This window comes from Oncorhynchus kisutch, linkage group LG3 (genome assembly GCF_002021735.2).
Source record: "Oncorhynchus kisutch isolate 150728-3 linkage group LG3, Okis_V2, whole genome shotgun sequence".
Lineage (NCBI taxonomy): Eukaryota > Metazoa > Chordata > Actinopteri > Salmoniformes > Salmonidae > Oncorhynchus > Oncorhynchus kisutch.
In genome coordinates this window covers 5,320,575-5,342,106 of record NC_034176.2, presented here as the reverse complement: position 1 = coordinate 5,342,106, position 21,532 = coordinate 5,320,575, and the positions used below count along the sequence as shown (strand labels likewise).

Here is a 21,532-nt window from a genome sequence, read left to right as displayed (position 1 = left end):
TTAATTAACCCACTGGCTGTGAAGAACTACAGTATCCACTTCTTTACACTAGGCCTACTTTACTTTACTTTACTTACTTTACTTTACTTTACTTACTTTACTTACTTTACTTTACTTACTTTACTTACTTTACTTACTTTACTTTACTTACTTTACTTTACTTTACTTTACTTTACTTACTTTACTTTACTTTACTTACTTTACGTACTTTACTTACTTTACTTTACTTTACTTACTTTACTTACTTTACTTTACTTTACTTGACTTACTTGACTTACTTGACTTACTTGACTTACTTGACTTACTTTACTTTACAGACTTACTTTACTTACTTTACTTTACTTACTTTACTTACTTTACTTACTTACTTACTTTACTTACTTTACTTACTTTACTTACTTTACTTACTTTACTTACTTTACTTTACTTTACTTTACTTACTTTACTTTACTTTACTTACTTTACTTACTTTACTTTACATACTTACTTTACTTACTTTACTTTACAGACTTACTTTACTTACTTTACTTTACAGACTTACTTTACTTACTTTACTTTACTTTACTTACTTTACTTACTTTACTTTACTTACTTTACTTTACTTACTTTACTTACTTTACTTACTTTACTTACTTTACTTTACTTTACTTACTTTACTTACTTACTTACTTTACTTACTTTACTTACTTTACTTTACTTACTTTACTTTACTTACTTTACTTACTTTACTTACTTTACTTACTTTACATACTTTACTTACTTTACTTTACTTTACAGACTTTACTTTACTTTACTTTACTTTACAGACTTTACTTTACTTTACTTTACAGACCCACGTAACAAGTTATTGTTGCCATTCCGTTCTGAAGTTGCAGCACGGTTTAGGCGGTGACCTATTTGAAAGGTTTATGGTTTTATTGATCAAACTCCGCTGATTTTCCCGTCACTGGGTAGTTTACACCCTACAGTAACTATAGTGACGAAGACGAAGGCACATGGCAGAGAAATAGATTACATAGTAGGGAAAATTAAACCAAAAATACAGACACCGACCGTACGGACCACTTATCAACACCGACGGCACAGACCACTTATCAACACCGACCACTTATCAACACAGACCACTTATCAACACAGACCACTTATCAACACAGACCACTTATCAACACAGACCACTTATCAACACAGACCACTTATCAACACAGACCACTTATCAACACAGACCGTACAGACCACTTATCAACACAGACCACTTATCAAGACAGACCACTTATCAACACAGACCGGACAGATCACTTACCAACACAGACTACTTATCAACACAGACCGTACAGACCACTTATCAACACCGACCATACAGACCACTTATCAACACCGACCATACAGACCACTTATCAACACAGACCGTACAGACCACTTATCATCACCGACCACTTATCAACACAGACTACTTATCAACACAGACCACTTATTAATACATACCGTACAGACCACTTATCAACACAGACCACTTATCAACACAGACCACTTATCAACACAGACCACTTATTAACACAGACCACTTATTAACACATACCGTACAGACCACTTATTAACACAGACCACTTATTAACACAGACCACTTATCAACACAAACCACTCATCGACACCGACCACTCATCGACACCGACCACTCATCGACACCGACCACTCATCGACACCGAACACTCATCGACACTGACCACTCATCGACACTGACCACTCATCGACACTGACCACTCATCGACACCGACCACTCATCGACACCGACCACACCGACCACTCATCGACACCGACCACACCGACCACTCATCGACACCGACCACTCATCGACACCGACCACTCATCGACCACTCATCGACACCGACCACTCATTGCAGGCATTTTGTTGATATCGTTCATTATGATAAGTAGCCTATACTAGAGAAATGTGAAGTTTGAAATTAAATACAATAAGTTTGCTAATATGGTTGATTGTTAATGAGACACTTGATGGCTACAACCATCACACTAATAGCAGTAGTTTAAAGGGAAATGTAACAATTATTGTTCTCTTTATCGTTGTCGCATCAATTCAGGCAATTTATTGTTTTTTGTCCTTATCGCCCCACTCTGGTACATAAGAAAAAGAGATGAGATGGAAAATCACATGACTGGGCTACTCTGCCATGACTGGTCAGTGAAGATCACTTGACTAGGCTACTCTGCCATGACTGGTCAGTGAAGATCACTTGACTAGGCTACTCTGCCATGACTGGTCAGTGAAGATCACTTGACTAGGCTACTCTGCCATGACTGGTCAGTGAAGATCACTTGACTAGGCTACTCTGCCATGACTGGTCAGTGAAGATCACTTGACTGGGCTACTCTGCCATGACTGGTCAGTGAACCCATTCCACTGTAGTCCCAACGTCCACACAGGGCTTAGGAGAGGGTCTGTCTATTGACAGTTGTTGTTCTGCGTTGTGGAATGATGTACTGCCACCTGTTGGCACATTATGTTACTACTGTGATATAGGAAGCTCATAAATCTGCCTATGTCCTGTGTTTCATGAAGGTCCTACTAAACCACTGTCTTATCCAGAGAGAATGGACACAATAACGATCCACATAAAGGTACCCCAAAACACACACTCACACCCACACAAAACACACTCACGCAAAACACACCCACACAAAACACACTCACGCAAAACACACTCACGCAAAACACACTCACGCAAAACACACTCACGCAAAACACACACTCACACCCACGCAAAACACACTCACGCAAAACACACTCACGCAAAACACACACTCACACCCACACAAAACACACTCACGCAAAACACACTCACGCAAAACACACTCACGCAAAACACACTCACGCAAAACACACACTCACACCCACGCAAAACACACACTCACACCCACACAAAACACACTCACGCAAAACACACTCACGCAAAACACACTCACGCAAAACACACTCACGCAAAACACACTCACGCAAAACACACTCACGCAAAACACACACTCACACCCACGCAAAACACACACTCACACCCACACAAAACACACTCACGCAAAACACACACTCACACCCACACAAAACACACTCACGCAAAACACACACTCACACCCACACAAAACACACTCACGCAAAACACACACTCACACCCACACAAAACACACACTCACACAAAACACACACTCACACAAAACACACACTCACACAAAACACACACTCACGCAAAACACACACTCACGCAAAACACACACTCACACAAAACACACACTCACGTAAAACACACACTCACACAAAACACACACTCACACAAAACACACACTCACACAAAACACACACTCACACAAAACACACACTCACACAAAACACACACTCACACAAAACACACACTCACACTCACACACACTCACACAAACACACTCACACAAAACACACACTCACACAAACACACTCACACAAAACACACACTCACACAAAACACACACTCACACAAACACACTCACACAAAACACACACTCACACAAAACACACACTCACACAAAACACACTCACACAAAACACACACTCACACAAACACATCACACAAACACACACTCACACTCACACACACTCACACAAAACACACACTCACACAACACACACTCACACAAACACACTCACACAAAACACACACTCACACAAAACACACACTCACACAAACACACTCACACAAAACACACACTCACACAAAACACACACTCACACAAAACACACACTCACAAACACACTCACACAACACACTCACACAAAACACACACTCACACAAAACACACACTCACACAAAACACACTCACACAAAACACACACTCACACAAACACACTCACACAAAACACACACTCACACTCACACACACTCACACAAACACACTCACACAAAACACACACTCACACAAACACACTCACACAAAACACACACTCACACAAAACACACACTCACACAAACACACTCACACAAAACACACACTCACACAAAACACACACTCACACAAAACACACACTCACACAAACACACTCACACAAAACACACACTCACACAAAACACACACTCACACAAAACACACACTTACACAAAACACACACTTACACCCACGCGGTTAGAGCGTTTGGCCAGTAACCGATAGGTTGCTGGATCAAATCCTCGAGCTGACAAGATAAAAATCTGTCGTTCTGCCCCTGAGTAAGGAAGCCCCCCCCCCCCCCCCCCACGCACCTCTCTGATTCAGAGGGGTTGGGTTAAATGCGGAAGACACATTTCAGTTGAATACATTCAGTTGTACAACTGACTAGGTGTCCCCCCCTTTCACAAACACTCTGGTGCAACAGGGAGGGAGGGAGTGATTGAGATGTAGATTGGCAGGTCTTCTCTCTACTCTATTCTGCCATGTAGAGACTACTGAGCCAACACACACACACACAGTGGAGAGGAGTGAAGGATACTGAGTGATTACATGGCTCTAATGAGGATCTGTCTCCCTGCCTTCAGGCCCTCGACCAACCTCAATAAGTACTGACGTGTGTGTGTGTGTGTGTGTGTGTGTGTGTGTGTGTGTGTGTGTGTGTGTGTGTGTCTACTCTGCTCTCCACTGCTCATCACTAGCTCTCTCATTCGATTCACGTCTAAAGGAGTTGCTTTATTAACTAGAGTTTGACAATAACACAGTACAGTAGAAATTGGGAGAGGGCGTAGAATGTGTGACCGTGTGAGAATGTTGGAAGACTGTTGCTTAGATATCTGACAGTTGGAATATGATTGGCTCAGTCGTCGGTTCTATATGAACTTAGCATTATTGCTAGCAGCAGCAGAGGGTCCTTTCCCCATAGAACATTGCATGACTGCACCATATTATTGTCAAATCTTGCTCACCGACAATGTTTGGTCCCAAGCAGTGGGTATCTGGGCACTATGGTCCATTGGAAAGGATGAGGTAACCTCCCTCTCTCTCTCTCTCCTCTCCTCTCTCTCTCTCTCTCTCGCTCGCTCTTCCTCTCCCTCTCTCTCCCTCTCTCTCCCTCTCTCTCCCTCTCTCTCCCTCTCTCTCTCCTCTCCTCTCCCTCTCTCTCTCTCTCTCTCCCCTCTCTCTCTCTCTCTCTCCTCTCTCTTTCCCTTCTTTCTTTCTTTTTCCTTTCCCTCTCTCTCTCTCTTCTTCTCCCTCCCCTCATCTCTCTCCTCCCTTCTCTCTCTCTCCCTCTCTCTTCCCTCTATCTCCCTCTCTCTCCCTCTCTCTCTCTCTCTCTCTCCTCTCTCTCTCTCCCTCTCTCTCATTCCCTCTCTCTCCCTCTCTCTCTCTCTCTCTCCCTCTCTCTCTCTCTCCTCTCTACTCCCTCTCTCTCCCTCTCTTCCCTCTCTCTCTATCTCTCTCTCTCTCTCTCTTCTCCCCTCTCTCTCTTCTCTTTTCTATCTATCTATACCTCCTCTCATCTCCTCTCTCTCTCTCTGCTCTCTCTCTCTCTCCTCTCTCTCTCTCTCTCTCTCTCTCTTCCTCTCTCTCTCTCTCCCTCTCTCTCCCCCTTCTCTCTCTCTTCTCCGTATCTATCTATGACCTCCTCTCTTCTCTCTCTCTTCTCTCCTTCTCTCTCTCTCTCTCTCTCTCTATCGCTCCCTCTCTCTTCTCTCACACTCTTTCAATTAAATTCAGCTTAATAAGTGTTTTTTGGCATGAATACGTGGTTGCCACTGCCAAAGCAATATATATGAAGTATTACATAAATGAACAACATGGCTCCCGAGTGGCGCAGAGGTCTAAGGCACTGCATCTCAGTGCTTGAGGCGTCACTACAGACACCCTGGGTCGAATCCAGGCTGTGATTGGGAGTCTCATAGGGGGGTGCACAATTGGTGCGGTGTAGGCCATCATTGTAAATAATACATTTTTCTTAACTGACTAGTTAAATAAAAGCAACATTTTAAACAGTGGCGACCTGTCATTCAGGGCTGTTTGCATGTTATTTTGGTATTAATACGTGGCACATATCAGTTTGCAAACAATGTAAAAATATATATATTATATATATATCCTTGAGTTGATAATGCTCATAAAACATGGTATCTTTTTGTTTTCTTGAGTAAGGCAGCTCCAAAAGGCAGGTGTTTCAACCTAGCTCAGTGCTTTCTGTGGTGGTGGTGGGGCAAGCCAGTCCTGTCACTCATGGGGACATTGCGTCACCACCAAGTCTAAGGGTAAATTCTAGCCCCTTGGGTGCTGCCATAGAGTTACATTAGAAGTGCCCATCCAAGAAGGCTCAAGGTCATTGGCCACAGATAAAATGACGTCAAATCACGTGATATCTACAGTCGCTTTGATTGGACACCATACTTTCAAAATCTTAGCTAGCAAGCTAGCAGTCATCATTATGAATCACGTTGACAATCTACTGGCAAATCCTTTTCAATCCTTGTCATATGAAAATAAATATTGAAGAGAAATTATAGATAAAACGTATCGGTGCTCATCGGCCATTGGACATAAACATTACACAACAAGTTAGAAATGGCAAATTCAACATTGAGTGGTTTGGGAGGAATCAGTGGCTAACTGTGAGTTCAAGACAACTGGGAACTTGGGGAAAAATGAGCTACGACTGGGAAAATACATTTTGAACTTTTATCCAACTCAGAATTGTAAATTGGGAACTTGGGCCTCTTTCTGGAGCTACGATCTGAAGATCACTGACAACATCACGATTCAGTCTTTTTTTTTCGGGTTCCCAGTTGTCTTGAAAGCACCATAAATCCAGAGAATGACAGACTTTGATGCCAAACCGCCGCTACACCTTCCTGTTCAAGTGAGCACAGCACAACAAGATGAGTCCAAAAATGTATTGAGTGCTGCTCTATAAATGATGCCAGGGAGATGTGTATACTGTAGATAAGAAAGTAATACTAAGTGTATGTGGTGTAGTACGCTGTTAGGAGCCCATGTGCCTCACCCTAATAATTTGGTCTATTTGCCCCTCTTAATTTCACCTACTGTTCTGACTTGTTGGTGCACATGTAGCCTATAACCTGTTTTAGAGAAATGTAATCATCAAATATTGTTAGAGCTTTCATTGTCTGCTTATATGCCCCCTTTATTTATCCTACGGTTCTGACTTGGTGTACAGGGAGAACATTGTAAGAACGGCCCATGTTCTGAATTCTGTCGTTGTACATTTCACTGAAAGCCAGGTGTACAGTAGAACTGGTAAGGTGTTTGGACTGTAAATTAGGCTGAATGAACTGTTTCGCTGCCAGACAAGGCTCTGCTGATAGCCAGGTGTAATGGTGGTAAGGTGTTGGGACTCTGCTGTTGGGACTCTGCTGTTGGGACAGCTTTATGTAGACCCTAACAGTTTGTGGGCACCGTTCGTCACCATTATAGTGCAAATGAATGTATTGTTTAGTGTTGTGTTGTGTAGTGTAGTGGCTTTGTTGGCATGCATCCCACCTGTTTTAATTTTGCCACACCAAGATGTACATACTAAAATCACCACTGATGAACAATATGTTTAAGCACCAATGATAGAATGGATCAGATATAATATGCAAACCTTTATCTCTCCAACCTTTTGCAAAACTTGTAGAATAGCAGGAAATGTGTTGTAAATGTTCTCTCTGCCCAAAGAAAAACGTGTAGAATTGTAGCAAAAATTGCTTTTAAAATTGCAAAACCTTCTCTTTTTTTTTTTAATTGACCTTTACCTTCAGTTAAGAACAAATTCTTATTTTCAATGACGGCCTAGGAACAGTGGGGTTAACTGCCTTGTTCAGGGGGCAGAACGACAGATTTGTACCTTGTCAGCACTCTAACCACCAGGCTACCCTGCCGCCCCTACACTCTAACCACTAGGCTACCCTGCCACCTCTACGCTCTAACCACTAGGCTACCCTGCCCCCTCTACACTCTAACCACTAGGCTACCCTGCCGCCTCTACACTCTAACCACTAGGCTACCCTGCCGCCCCTACACTCTAACCACTAGGCTACTCTGCCACCTCTACTCTCTAACCACTAGGCTACTCTGCCACCTCTACACTCTAACCACTAGGCTACCCTGCCGCCTCTACACTCTAACCACTAGGCTACCCTGCCGCCCCTATACTCTAACCACTAGGCTACTCTGCCACCTCTACACTCTAACCACTAGGCTACCCTGCCCCCTCTACACTCTAACCACTAGGCTACCCTGCCGCCTCTACACTCTAACCACTAGGCTACCCTGCCGCCTCTACACTCTAACCACTAGTCTACCCTGCCGCCTCTACACTCTAACCACTAGTCTACCCTGCCGCCTCTACACTCTAACCACTAGGCTACCCTGACGCCTCCACACTCTAACCACTAGGCTACTCTGCCACCTCTACTCTCTAACCACTAGGCTACTCTGCCACCTCTACACTCTAACCACTAGGCTACCCTGCCGCCTCTACACTCTAACCACTAGGCTACCCTGCCGCCCCTACACTCTAACCACTAGGCTACTCTGCCACCTCTACACTCTAACCACTAGGCTACCCTGCCCCCTCTACACTCTAACCACTAGGCTACCCTGCCCCCTCTACACTCTAACCACTAGGCTACCTGCCCCCTCTACACTCTAACCACTAGGCTACCCTGCCGCCTCTACACTCTGACCACTAGGCTACCCTGCCCCCTCTACACTCTAACCACTAGGCTACTCTGCCACCTCTACACTCTAACCACTAGGCTACCCTGCCTCCTCTACACTCTAACCACTAGGCTACCCTGCCTCTACACTCTAACCACTAGGCTACCCTGCCACCTCTACACTCTAACCACTAGGCTACCTGCCTCCTCTACACTCTAACCACTAGGCTACTCTGCCACCTCTACACTCTAACCACTAGGCTACCCTGCCGCCTCTACACTCTGACCACTAGGCTACCCTGCCACCTCTACACTCTAACCACTAGGCTACCCTGCCACCTCTACACTCTAACCACTAGGCTACCCTGCCGCCCCTACACTCTAACCACTAGGCTACTCTGCCACCTCTACTCTCTAACCACTAGGCTACTCTGCCACCTCTACACTCTAACCACTAGGCTACCCTGCCGCCTCTACACTCTAACCACTAGGCTACCCTGCCGCCCCTACACTCTAACCACTAGGCTACTCTGCCACCTCTACACTCTAACCACTAGGCTACCCTGCCGCCTCTACACTCTGACCACAAGGCTACCCTGCCCCCTCTACACTCTAACCACTAGGCTACTCTGCCACCTCTACACTCTAACCACTAGGCTACCCTGCCTCCTCTACACTCTAACCACTAGGCTACCCTGCCTCTACACTCTAACCACTAGGCTACTCTGCCACCTCTACTCTCTAACCACTAGGCTACTCTGCCACCTCTACACTCTAACCACTAGGCTACCCTGCCGCCTCTACACTCTAACCACTAGGCTACCCTGCCGCCCCTACACTCTAACCACTAGGCTACTCTGCCACCTCTACACTCTAACCACTAGGCTACCCTGCCCCCTCTACACTCTGACCACTAGGCTACCCTGCCCCCTCTACACTCTAACCACTAGGCTACTCTGCCACCTCTACACTCTAACCACTAGGCTACCCTGCCTCTACACTCTAACCACTAGGCTACCCTGCCGCCTCTACACTCTAACCACTAGGCTACCTGCCTCCTCTACACTCTAACCACTAGGCTACTCTGCCACCTCTACACTCTAACCACTAGGCTACCTGCCTCCTCTACACTCTAACCACTAGGCTACCCTGCCACCTCTACACTCTAATCACTAGGCTACCCTGCCGCCTCTACACTCTAACCACTAGGCTACCCTGCCACCTCTACACTCTAACCACTAGGCTACCTGCCGCCTCTACACTCTAACCACTAGGCTACCCTGCCACCTCTACACTCTAACCACTAGGCTACCCTGCCGCCTCTACACTCTAACCACTAGGCTACCCTGCCGCCCCTACACTCTAACCACTAGGCTACTCTGCCACCTCTACACTCTAACCACTAGGCTACCCTGCCCCCTCTACACTCTGACCACTAGGCTACCCTGCCCCCTCTACACTCTAACCACTAGGCTACTCTGCCACCTCTACACTCTAACCACTAGGCTACCCTGCCTCCTCTACACTCTAACCACTAGGCTACCCTGCCTCTACACTCTAACCACTAGGCTACCCTGCCGCCTCTACACTCTAACCACTAGGCTACCTGCCTCCTCTACACTCTAACCACTAGGCTACTCTGCCACCTCTACACTCTAACCACTAGGCTACCTGCCTCCTCTACACTCTAACCACTAGGCTACCCTGCCACCTCTACACTCTAATCACTAGGCTACCCTGCCGCCTCTACACTCTAACCACTAGGCTACCCTGCCACCTCTACACTCTAACCACTAGGCTACCTGCCGCCTCTACACTCTAACCACTAGGCTACCCTGCCTCCTCTACACTCTAACCACTAGGCTACCTGCCGCCCACTGCTCTATGCACCATGGAGAAAAGAAAGTAAAAAATTGCAGGAAATGAACTCCTAAAGTTTTTTATCTCCACTGTCAAGAGGGGGGAGGGGCTGCTAAAATGTTTTCCTCTCAATGTGTGGGGGGAGGGGCTCTAATTTGCATATGTGGGTAAGGATGTGGGTAAACACACCATCAGCCACTGTGGCCCCTCCTGTTGAGTTCATATTTTTTTGTGGTCCCCACCCCATCAGAATGACCCATCTCTGAGCTAGATGCTAAAGAAAGGCATATTTCCCTCCCCCTGAAGAGCTTGGTTTAAACTGTAACGGTTCTTCTAAGACAAACCTGCCTGACATGAAATGACAAGAAGTGAGAAGAAAATGTCATACAGTTTAGGCCCATATAGTCATTCATGTGTAAATTGAAGTAGGTGCCTTGAAGAACCCCGAGTAAATCCGTAGCATCAACTATGTTTACACCACTGAGTCTGAGCCTGACGACCCTTAGGAGGTCCATTTACCCGGGCCTCGCGCGCCACTCGCACAGCCGCTCAGCCCTCGTGGGGGGCAACAAACACACTCAGCATCCGTTCCTATGGCAACCCCCCACAAGGCGCACAAAAGCTCGCAGTTGGAGAGGTGTTTGAGCGCGTGGACACACCGGGAAAACACGTCATTACAGGGAACTCCTCAGCCCACCAATGACAAGTGAACACTGCGATATCAATGCAGTCACCGGAGAGAGGTGTCGGATAGATTTCCAAAATAGGTGACATTTTAGCCTCGTTACAGAGCTTGACACAGATGGATAAAATGGTGTCATTTACGCAAACTGGCGAAACCTCGAACAGAATGTGCAAACGGAGGAAAATGAACAACGGTTCTCAATCTCAATCAAGGGAGAATGTATCCCCAAACGGAGACCAAAGCGAGGAGACTTCGTGCACCCCTGAGCGGAGACCGCGGGCGGAGAGGGTCAGAAAGCAAAACATCATTTCTAAACTGTCAGACTCTGGTTTCGAAGAGGACTTTCTATCTCCGACCCGGACCCCATCGCCGGTTCGGAGAAATCGGTGTCCGGTAACAGTTGAAGACGCACTGACACCAGGGAATTCCAACAACAGACTGTTGTTTAATTGGTATCAACACTACGGCGAGATTGGTTATCAGATACAGAAACTCAAAGAGCCGCAGTTTCATCCAGTCAACTGTTTGTCTCGACAACCGCAGGTATGGAAGCAACAGGTTCATACTGCAGTTCGTTCCAGATACACAACAATGTACTGCGCAGGTCTTCTCCTGCAGATTCAAGGTGGCATGAAAAATAGAAAAATACTTTATTGTTAATTTTGTGAGAAATTGACATTTGTCTTCGCCTTATCTCAACCCAGGTTTGACAATAGACCCGCCAATATTTAATCAGTTCTCATTTAACCCTATAACCTCAATTTATAACATGTATTACAGTAGTTTAGTGCTACACTTTAACGGAAAACTGTCATTTGTATGGTCATTTGACCATCAACAGTAAAAGAAAGAAAAAAAAAGGGAACATTTTATTAATGCCGCATTCTGTAAATGATGGTGCATTGTGGGAAAATGTATGTATTTATTTCACCTTTTTTTCTAGGCAGTTAAGAACAACTTCTTATTTTCTATGACGGCCTAGGAACAGTGGGTTCAGGGGCAGAACGACAGATTTGTACCTTGTCAGCTCGGGGGTTTGAACTTGCAACCTTCCGGTTACTAGTCCAACGCTCTAACCACTAGGCTACCCTGCCGTTCCAGTACAGTAACATATATTTGGAGAGCCAAAACCCTTTTGACCACTAGCGGGCGCATGGTAATGTTGTTTCTGGCTCGGTTAACATATTTTGAGACCTGCCTTGCAAAAGAGGCTATATTTGTTGCACACCAGTGAGTGAAAATGCTGTACCAATTTATCTCATATGTCATATGTGGTTATAGTGCCCCATCAATTTGTATAGGGGACAGAATGGAGTGTCAGCTAGTTTTAAACATTAAATTGTTGAGCATTTTGCTTTGTGCTTTTGGTCTGTTTTGCCCCGTAGTCACTGTCAGTCTGGAAGTCTCTATGTTTATGCTGTACTGTGTAAACACCTAGAAGCCAACCTGCTTGCACCAATCTCTTGTAATTACAGTAAAATACTGTAAAATACTAACCCCTCCCCTCAATGAATTGCCTTTATTCTTTCATCCATTCATTCTGATTACTGTAGCATTTACTATTTTACAGTATAATACAGTCCATTTTACGGTAACGTACTGTGTGTCATTACACAGTACTTCATTTAATACCGTATTTACAGGATCAAATACAGGATTGTACTTGCCACCAAGTACAATGTAGATGTGTTTTATCATCTGCCAATTAGTGATTGTCTAACAGAGTTGTGTATGCGTGTGTGTTCCAGGTGACAGCCGAGTCACGGTGTAAGCTCGTCAGCTGGCTCATCCCCGTACACAGATACCTGCGTCTGTCCTTTGAGTGTTACAGCCTGGCGGTCAACATCATGGATCGTTTCCTGGTTTCCACCCCCGTGGCTGCTGACTGCTTCCAGCTACTGGGGGTCACCGCCCTGCTGCTCGCCTGTAAACAGGTGATAGATATGTTGACTATTCATGGAGGGAGTCAGTCAATTTAATGTTGATGCTCTGAGAGTAAGATGAATGAATGTTTTAGGGAATAATACTCTGTTTAATGGAAAGTTTATTTCCAAAAGTGGTATGTAGCCTGTTTTCAGAAATTAGGGTAAATTCGCTTTTATTGTTCAAAAAAAACTTATCAGAGAGAATGGTGTGTTTTTTTAAAACTTAAAATTTAATCATGACATGGGGGTTGTTCAATGACAGGCATGTACAGGTATTTGTTTTAAATCACTTGATGGTGATCATGTTTTAGTTTTTTTGCAAAACTTTATACATTATACATTTGTGACATCAATATTTATACCATTTTTTTTATGAGTCAATACAATAATATGAGCTCTGTTGTCACGACTACCGCCGAAGTCAGGTCCTCTACCTTGTTCGGTCGGCACTCGGTGGTCTGCGTCGCCGGTCTTCTAGCCATCATCGATCCACTTTTCATTTTCCATGTGTTTTGTCTTGTTTTTCCTCACACCTGGTTTCAACTCCCTCAATTACTTGTTGTATATTTAACCCTTTGTCCCCCCCCCCCATGTCTTTGTGTGGGATTGTTTATTGTAGTGCTTGTTGTATATTTAACCCTCTGTTCCCCCCATGTCTTTGTGTGGGATTGTTTATTGTAGTGCTTGTGCACGTTCCCCGTGAGAGCACAACGGGTTATTTGTGTGCCCATTTATCTTGTTGTTCTGGATGTCATTGGTTTTGCTTAATAAATCTCCGGTTATCACCCAGTTCTGCTCTCCTGCGCCTGACTTCTCTGCTGCCAATTACGCACCCCGCTTTAGCATATGATCTTGTCCAGAGACATCCACATATCACAGTCAAATATACAGAATACGGACATGCCATTCCAGCTAAACAATGGATATATAGCGTTTTGCAAAAAATAAATAGAAAATACACACCTAAAATCTATTAAGAAAAAATCTGAGAACAGTAATATTTTACACACACGAAAGGTATCCATAAACAATATTTTCTGGTGAACCAACACAAATGTTTTTTGGAAATAAACCCTTCGTGTCATGGTGTGTGTAACTTGTTCTCTCTCTCTCTCTCTCTCTCTCCCTCCCTCTCTCTCTCTCTCCCTCTCTCTCTCTCTCTCTCTCTCTCTCTCTCTCTCTCTCTCCCTCTCTCTCCCTCTCTCTCTCTCTCTCTCTCTCTCTCTCTCTCTCTCTCTCTCTCTCTCTCTCCCGCTCTCCCTCTCTCTCTCTCTCTCTCTCTCTCTCTCTCTCTCTCCCCTCTCTCTCTCTCTCTCTCTCTCTCTCTCTCTCCCTCTCTCTCTCTCTCTCTCTCTCTCTCTCTCTCTCTCTCTCTCTCTCTCCTCCTTTTCAATATGTTCTGTTTTATTCAGGTGGAGGTGTTTTCTCCTCGGATCAGCCAGCTCCTGTCTCTGTGTTGTGATGCGTTCTCCAGAGAACAGCTGTGTAACCTGGAATGTCTCATCCTGCTCCGCCTCAACTTCCGCCTGGCTGCACCAACCATAGCCTTCTTCCTGGACTTCTACACCAATCACAGCCTGGCTGGCCGGCATACGGGCGGGCACGGAGTCAGCAACGTTAGCCATAGGCTGCCTGAGGATAAGGATGAGGAAGTGAAGAGGAGAAAGAGGGTCAGCAGATTGGCTCTTAGGGTGTGTGAGCTCACTCTGGCCGACTACGCCTTCAATAAGTACACACCTTCCCTGACCGCCCGCTGTGCTCTGGCTCTGGCCAATCAACTGCTGAGAATCAGCCAGGGCCTAGAGGAGCCAGCCAATCAGCTGCTGAGGATCAATCCTGAGGGCCCAGAGGAAGAGCCAATGGACCAATCCCTGACAGCCGAGCTCACATATGGCCACGCCTCCTCGCAAGAGGACCATTCTCTGAGTGATCCTGCCCACTCAGAGAATGACCATTCCCACCCAACCTTATCTGAGACTGTTAATCACGCCTGTATTGGCAATGACTCCTCTCTTTCAGTTGTTGGTCACCTCCTATCTGTGAATGACTCCACCCAGTCAACGGATGACCCTTCTCCATCTGGGAACACGTCTATCCTGGTTGAGGGAGACCAGACTCATGCTCCTCTGGCCCAGGATTGTAGAGAGGGAGAACAGACTCATGCACCTCTGGCCCAGGAGTGTAGAGAGGGAGACCAGACTCATGCTCCTCTGACCCAGGAGTGTAGAGAGGGAGACCAGACTCATGCTCCTCTGACCCATGAGTGTAGAGAGGGAGACCAGACTCATGCTCCTCTGACCCATGAGTGTAGAGAGGGAGACCAGACTCATGCTCTCTCCCAAGAGTGTTTAGACAACCTAAGATTGTTGGTGTCACTCAACAAGGATGCACTGCAGGCCATAATAACTCTGTGACAACACGGTGACTGTTGGCATGTTTCAACCTATGTTAGTTGAATACACTGTTGTTGTTGATGTATGTGACTGAAAACAACCCGTGTACCTCAAGAAATGAAAGACCAAACCTTTGATTCCCAGTTAAAGGTGCTGCTACCCCCTGCACTTGTGGGGTTGGTGGTTGACAATCTAACTGTCACTGAGGTTTTTTTTCTTCAATTATTTAATTTCTGGAAATGACAGTTATCAGATTGTGCCTATAAACTGTGAACAATGCCAGTGGATGGCATTGTATTGTCATCCGAGTACTGTTTACTATACTGTACTGTATGTAGAGGATGGTTTGGTCTTTATTTATACTTGTACCATGTTCTGTAACTTATTGAAGTCATTGTACTGTAAGATGCATTGAGTGAGTAACCTACTGTAGCTGTTTCTCCAACTGTTCTGAGATTGTACTGATCCTGGCTGTTCTGTTGGCCAATGTGACATGAGCCTTTATTGGTATGCAATGAACAATGATGTGACATGGCATTTCAACAAATGTGATTTAAAAAATAAATTTAAAAAACGTATTAAATTATTAATTGATAAATGTACTGGATATGTTTTCTGATTTGTTCACTCCGTTTTTGAAAATAAACTGTATAAAAACCAAGAGAGGTGTAATTTATATTTTATCTGTTGAGAGAGTGGTGTGAGGGGAATCCTTCCCAAGAAGATTGTTGGAACAACGGTCATATCAGCTCAGTCGGGAAAATCTGCTGCTACCACAAGTGATATTTAATAAAGTATATCATGAGCAAGCCACATTCTTTTTAAACCAGAAATATGACCCTCTGGGCACACATTGGTTGAATCAACATGGTATTCCACGTCATTTCAATAGAATTGTCTGCAAATCGAATAGATGATACCAAGGCATGTAGCCTATAGCTTAGCTTTAGCTAATGAATAAATGTTTATTGGTAGGCCTATGTGTTCGTCATGTTCTCATGTCAAGTCTAACATTTCACAAAGTTACACACGGTGTCTGCAGCTGGCTGGCGGGCAACAATGTAATTACTTGTTCAGTAAATAAAGTTGGAAATGTCAAACATTGCAGATTGTAACATTTATATTCGATGCAACAGCATAATCAGCTACCAATTAATTGTTTTTACATATACAACTAGCCTGTACAGCCTAGCTGATACTGCAGGACGGACAATGAGCCCTCCTCCCGCAATCTCTCCCAGTTTGGATGGAAAATCGTGCGTAAAACCAGTCTATTGATGTCAAATAATTCAGTCAGTTCATCCTCAAAACACACGTTTACTAGAGATTGTTTGAGTATACCGTGTAGCCTACTATCTACAGCAATATACCGTATTTAGCTGCTCTTTCGATGGTATTTATAAACTTTGCATAAACATTACACATCAGATAGCCTAACAATTAGGAAAAATATAAAGTCGTCTTGAGGATAAATTCAGCCATTATTTAGACTAATATCCTACACAAACGGGCTGCAAATGTAACTTCAATTCAATTCAATTCAATCCAATTTGAGATTCCCCAGGTCTCCCGATGTCCTCATTTCTTCTTCTCCTCTCTCTTTATCTGTGTCTCTTTTTTTCCTGTCTTAGAAAACAGTCTCTCTCTCTCTCTCTCTCTCTCTCTCTCTCTCTCTCTCTCTCTCTCTCTCTCTCTCTCTCTCTCTCTCTCCTCTCTCTCTCTCTCTCTCTCTCTCTCTCTCTCTCTCTCTCTCTCTCTCTCTCTCTCTCTCTCTCTCTCTTCTGTTCTACGGTGGCCTATAGCTGCAGTATACGACTGCGTCGCCTTGTATTTTGTTGTGTGCCAATGTTTTCACTGCAGCCTGTAGCTGCCCATAAACGTGAATGATACCAAGATATACCAGAGATAAACGACTGCTGATATTGCAACCGCACAACTCAAACGCCGACTCACCAGTATAACGTTTTTGTTGTTGTTCAAGCCCTCAATAACTGTTGTCCGCTAAATATGATAATCTGTTTGCATCTGCCAATTTATTGACTGTCCAGTGTCCAGACGACTTGTCCCCGGAGCTTCCCATACCGTTTAATGTCTTTCCATAAAGTGTTGAGGCCGGCAATTAAGGAGAATGAGAGGCACCGTTCTCTTCTGGACAGTTTTTCTGATGTTTCTACGTCAATCATGCTCTGTTTACCGTCCCTGTAACTGTCTCCTTTGCGGAGAGATTGTTTTCTAAACTAAAACAGGCCCATGATCCCCGCCAGAGCTCGTTTCGGGCTTGTCCGGTACGCCAGGGAAAGTCGAGACCAAACACAGGGACCTTCAATTTCACGGGTCATGCAGGTTACAGTTGTTGGCTTATCAAAAGAGTGTTGACTTGTAAATAAGATTGTTCTTATTGTTTGTTGAGTTACACTGACATAATTAATCATTCCTTTTCGTATTTTGTTTCTGCCTGTCACGTTGATGTTGACTAGGCTACGGCATATCTGGAGATAATAAGCATTTATACCTACAGACTATGCCTATAGTTTTCCTACTAGCCTATATCGTGTACATCTTTCAAGATCAGGAATGATTTTTGCTCGGGAAAAAAGCCGGTTAGTCTAAATCACATTTTTATATAGGCCTACCAAAATAAACTCACGTCTCTGATTTGTTGTACATAATGCTTGGATCATGGCGAACCATCAGTTAAACATGTGTGAATCTGGAGATGGAAAGACTCTAAGAAGTGAGTCTCTTGTTGAAGGCATTTCTGTTGGCCACTGGTCGGTGGTCTCCACGCAGGATATTTAGCTCTACGCGCGTCATGCTCTGCGCTGTCGGATGCACTCGGAGCCCGCGGTAAAAGCGGGCGCCGCCTCTAGCGGAAACATGTTCCTTCTGAGCCTAAAAAACCGTTAGGTCTACACCTGTTAAATCTCCGGGGGAAGCCGCGTGTCCCTTAGAGACCATGAACTGGTTTGATTGGACCACAGATTTTAAACGGCGGCATGGAATGGTATAAACCGGGAGAATACGGCCTATAAAGATCTACCTCAGCTAGAATCTCACTGGGTCTTGGACTGATTCTTTTTTTTTTTGTTACGTGAGTGACAACAACTGCAGTTTGGTTCAGTATATAATCTTGGTCTGGTGAGTCACGGACTAATTCTGGGCTACTACAGAGATAAATCTGTGTCCATCTGAAACTGAATCACAAGGAGAATGTATGGAGAAAGAAAAGTGTTCGGGACTATCTGTCCAAACACAGTGGCTCCTCATCAGAATCAAGACAGAAGACAGACAGCAGCTAGAAAGGTACAGAGATGATTATAACCCTGCACGGCTATATGCTAGTTTATACTCATTTTACCAGTGGTGGAAAGATACCCTTAATAGAAAATGAGTCAAGTAAAAGTGACCCAGTAAAATACTACTTGAGTAAAATACTAAAAGTATTTGGTTTGACATATACGTAAGTATCAACTGTAGCCTCAATGTAATTACTAGAATATAAATCCTACTTAAGTATCAAAAGTGAAAGTATAAATCATTTCAAATTCCTTATAAACCAGACGGCATAATGTTCTTGTTGTTCTTTAAATGGACGGATAGCCAGCGGTACACTTCAACATTCAGACTTCATTTGACAAACGAGTCCGCCAGATCAGAGGCAGTAAGAGATGACCAGGAATGTCCCATTTTCCTGTCCTGCTGAGCATTCAAAAGTGTAACTAGTACTTTTGGGTGTCAGGGAAAATGTGCAGAGTAAAAAAATGTTTTATATTTTCTTTAGCAATGTGGGGAAGTAAATGTAACAGTTGTAAAAGATATAAAGATATACATATTAAAGGAAAGTACAGATGCAAAACCTTTTTTTTTTACTCAAGTACTTTACTGCATTTTGATGGACATGTATCCATTGTCAGTATTTCAGCTTATCTAACGTTATTAGAGACATGGCGAAACTCTTATCCACAGGGCAGACCGAGGCTCCCCAGGAGCAGCAGCCCGGTCGCAGTGTATGTGGACCGGAATCCCTGCATCGTTGAAGAGGGTAGGTGAACCATGGGCATATTGCTCAGACTACACGCATGTTGATTTCATTGTTTTGTCTTAATATACAAATTCAGAGTATAATGTTAAATAAATTCATATATATTTTTTTTTGTCTTCACTATTTGGTTGTTTGTTTTTTTGTAGCATTCGCAACGATAGCATGGGATGACTTGGAGGAATGCGCGTCCGTGATGAGGCGAGAGAGCGACTCCCTGGGTTCCCAGGTAAAATAACACACACACACACGCACGCACGCACGCACACGCACACGCACGCACACACACACAGAGAGAAAGATGCACATACACACCGATAAGTTTCACGTTAGAGGATTAACAGTTTCCATGGTGATATGACGGCTCGGGCCGGTTAATATTTGACAGACAGGTTACCAGCGGAGCGCCAAAAGACCGTGTATTTATGCTCTTGCCACCCGCCTTATAGAAGAAAAAACACTCCAAAGTTGCCAACCTACCGAAACTAGTCCTAATCTCATTTACCTGACACTCCAAACAACATTTTTTTAAACACCTACACTCACATTGATTTGAAAGAACCACACACAGCAACATGAGCGCACAGACATGCACCGCAGTATATTTACCGCGCTGGGATTTCCAGGTAACCGCGCTCCTGATTGTGGATATTGAGTATGCTGTACAATCTCTATAATCTAGCCTGTGCAATGTCAGTCTGTTCGGTGTGAATGAGGCTTTACGCTTTTTGTGTGTGTGTGTTTGTGTATGCAACAGGTGAACGATTCCGACGGAGATGACCAGGACTTCGGGGAATATGCCCTGGACTTTATAGCTGGTAAGAACATCGAGATTCAAATCATTCAGAAGGAACAACAAAGTAGCCTAATCGTTATTGATCTGTATTGATGAGGACGTTAGGATATAGATTGCAAAAGTTGTTTTAGGTAAATGTAGAGTCATCTTCTATGTTGTTTTGATTTATTTCGATTAATTAATACATTTATTTATTAAGTACAGTTCCTGGAGAAAAATGGTGTATTGCTTCAGCTGTGTCGGCTGTGTAAAGCGTATTTTGTTATGATAGTGAGAGAATGTTAAACTGTAAGGGTCGAATGTAAATGTCTATAAATGTACTGTAAAAACAGCATATAAAGACAGAAAAAACCAGTTCATTTTCACATCTGTATCTATATTATCCTTCCAAATTCTCCCATTCTCCCCTGTGTTATATTACTCCCCTCTCCCATTCTCCCCTGTGTTATATTAATCCCATTCTCCCCTGTGTTATATTAATCCCCTCTCCCATTCTCCCCTGTGTTATATTAATCCCCTCTCCCATTCTCCCCTGTATTATATTAATCCCCTCTCCCATTCTCCCCTGTATTATATTAATCCCCTCTCCCATTCTCCCCTGTATTATATTAATCCCCTCTCCCATTCTCCCCTGTATTATATTAATCCCCTCTCCCATTCTCCCCTGTATTATATTAATCCCCTCTCCCCTGTATTATATTAATCCCCTCTCCCATTCTCCCCTGTATTATATTACTCCCCTCTCCCCTCTCCCCTGTATTATATTAATCCCCTCTCCCCTGTATTATATTAATCCCCTCTCCCATTCTCCCCTGTATTATATTAATCCCCTCTCCCATTCTCCCCTGTATTATATTAATCCCCTCTCCCATTCTCCCCTGTATTATATTAATCCCCTCTCCCATTCTCCCCTGTATTATATTAATCCCCTCTCCCATGTATTATATTAATCCCCTCTCCCCTGTATTATATTAATCCCCTCTCCCATTTTCCCATGTATTATATTAATCCCCTCTCCCATGTATTATATTAATCCCCTCTCCCATTCTCCCCTGTATTATATTAATCCCCTCTCCCATGTATTATATTAATCCCCTCTCCCATTCTCCCATGTATTATATTAATCCCCTCTCCCCTGTATTATATTAATCCCCTCTCCCATGTATTATATTAATCCCCTCTC

General features: G+C 44.1%; 2 protein-coding genes across 2 annotated transcripts in view; both read left to right on the top strand.

Annotated features, from left to right (window-relative positions):
• The first annotated feature begins 11,177 nt into the window (after positions 1 to 11,177).
• Positions 11,178 to 16,175, top strand: ccno (cyclin O). The gene is made up of 3 exons (XM_020472275.2): positions 11,178 to 11,739; positions 12,945 to 13,130; positions 14,534 to 16,175. The coding sequence occupies exons 1-3, from the start codon at positions 11,314 to 11,316 to the stop codon at positions 15,533 to 15,535; spliced, it is 1,614 nt and encodes a 537-aa protein (XP_020327864.1). The 5' UTR covers positions 11,178 to 11,313; the 3' UTR covers positions 15,536 to 16,175.
• Positions 16,176 to 19,466: 3,291 nt separating this feature from the next.
• Positions 19,467 to 21,532, top strand: part of mcidas (multiciliate differentiation and DNA synthesis associated cell cycle protein) — a 7,011-nt gene continuing 4,945 nt past the window's right edge. Inside the window, exons 1-3 of the mRNA XM_031815853.1 lie at positions 19,467 to 19,556; positions 19,703 to 19,782; positions 20,311 to 20,371. Coding sequence (XP_031671713.1) covers positions 19,750 to 19,782; positions 20,311 to 20,371 — 94 coding nt within the window. The 5' untranslated portion in view covers positions 19,467 to 19,556; positions 19,703 to 19,749. The remainder of the gene's footprint in view (positions 19,557 to 19,702; positions 19,783 to 20,310; positions 20,372 to 21,532) is intronic.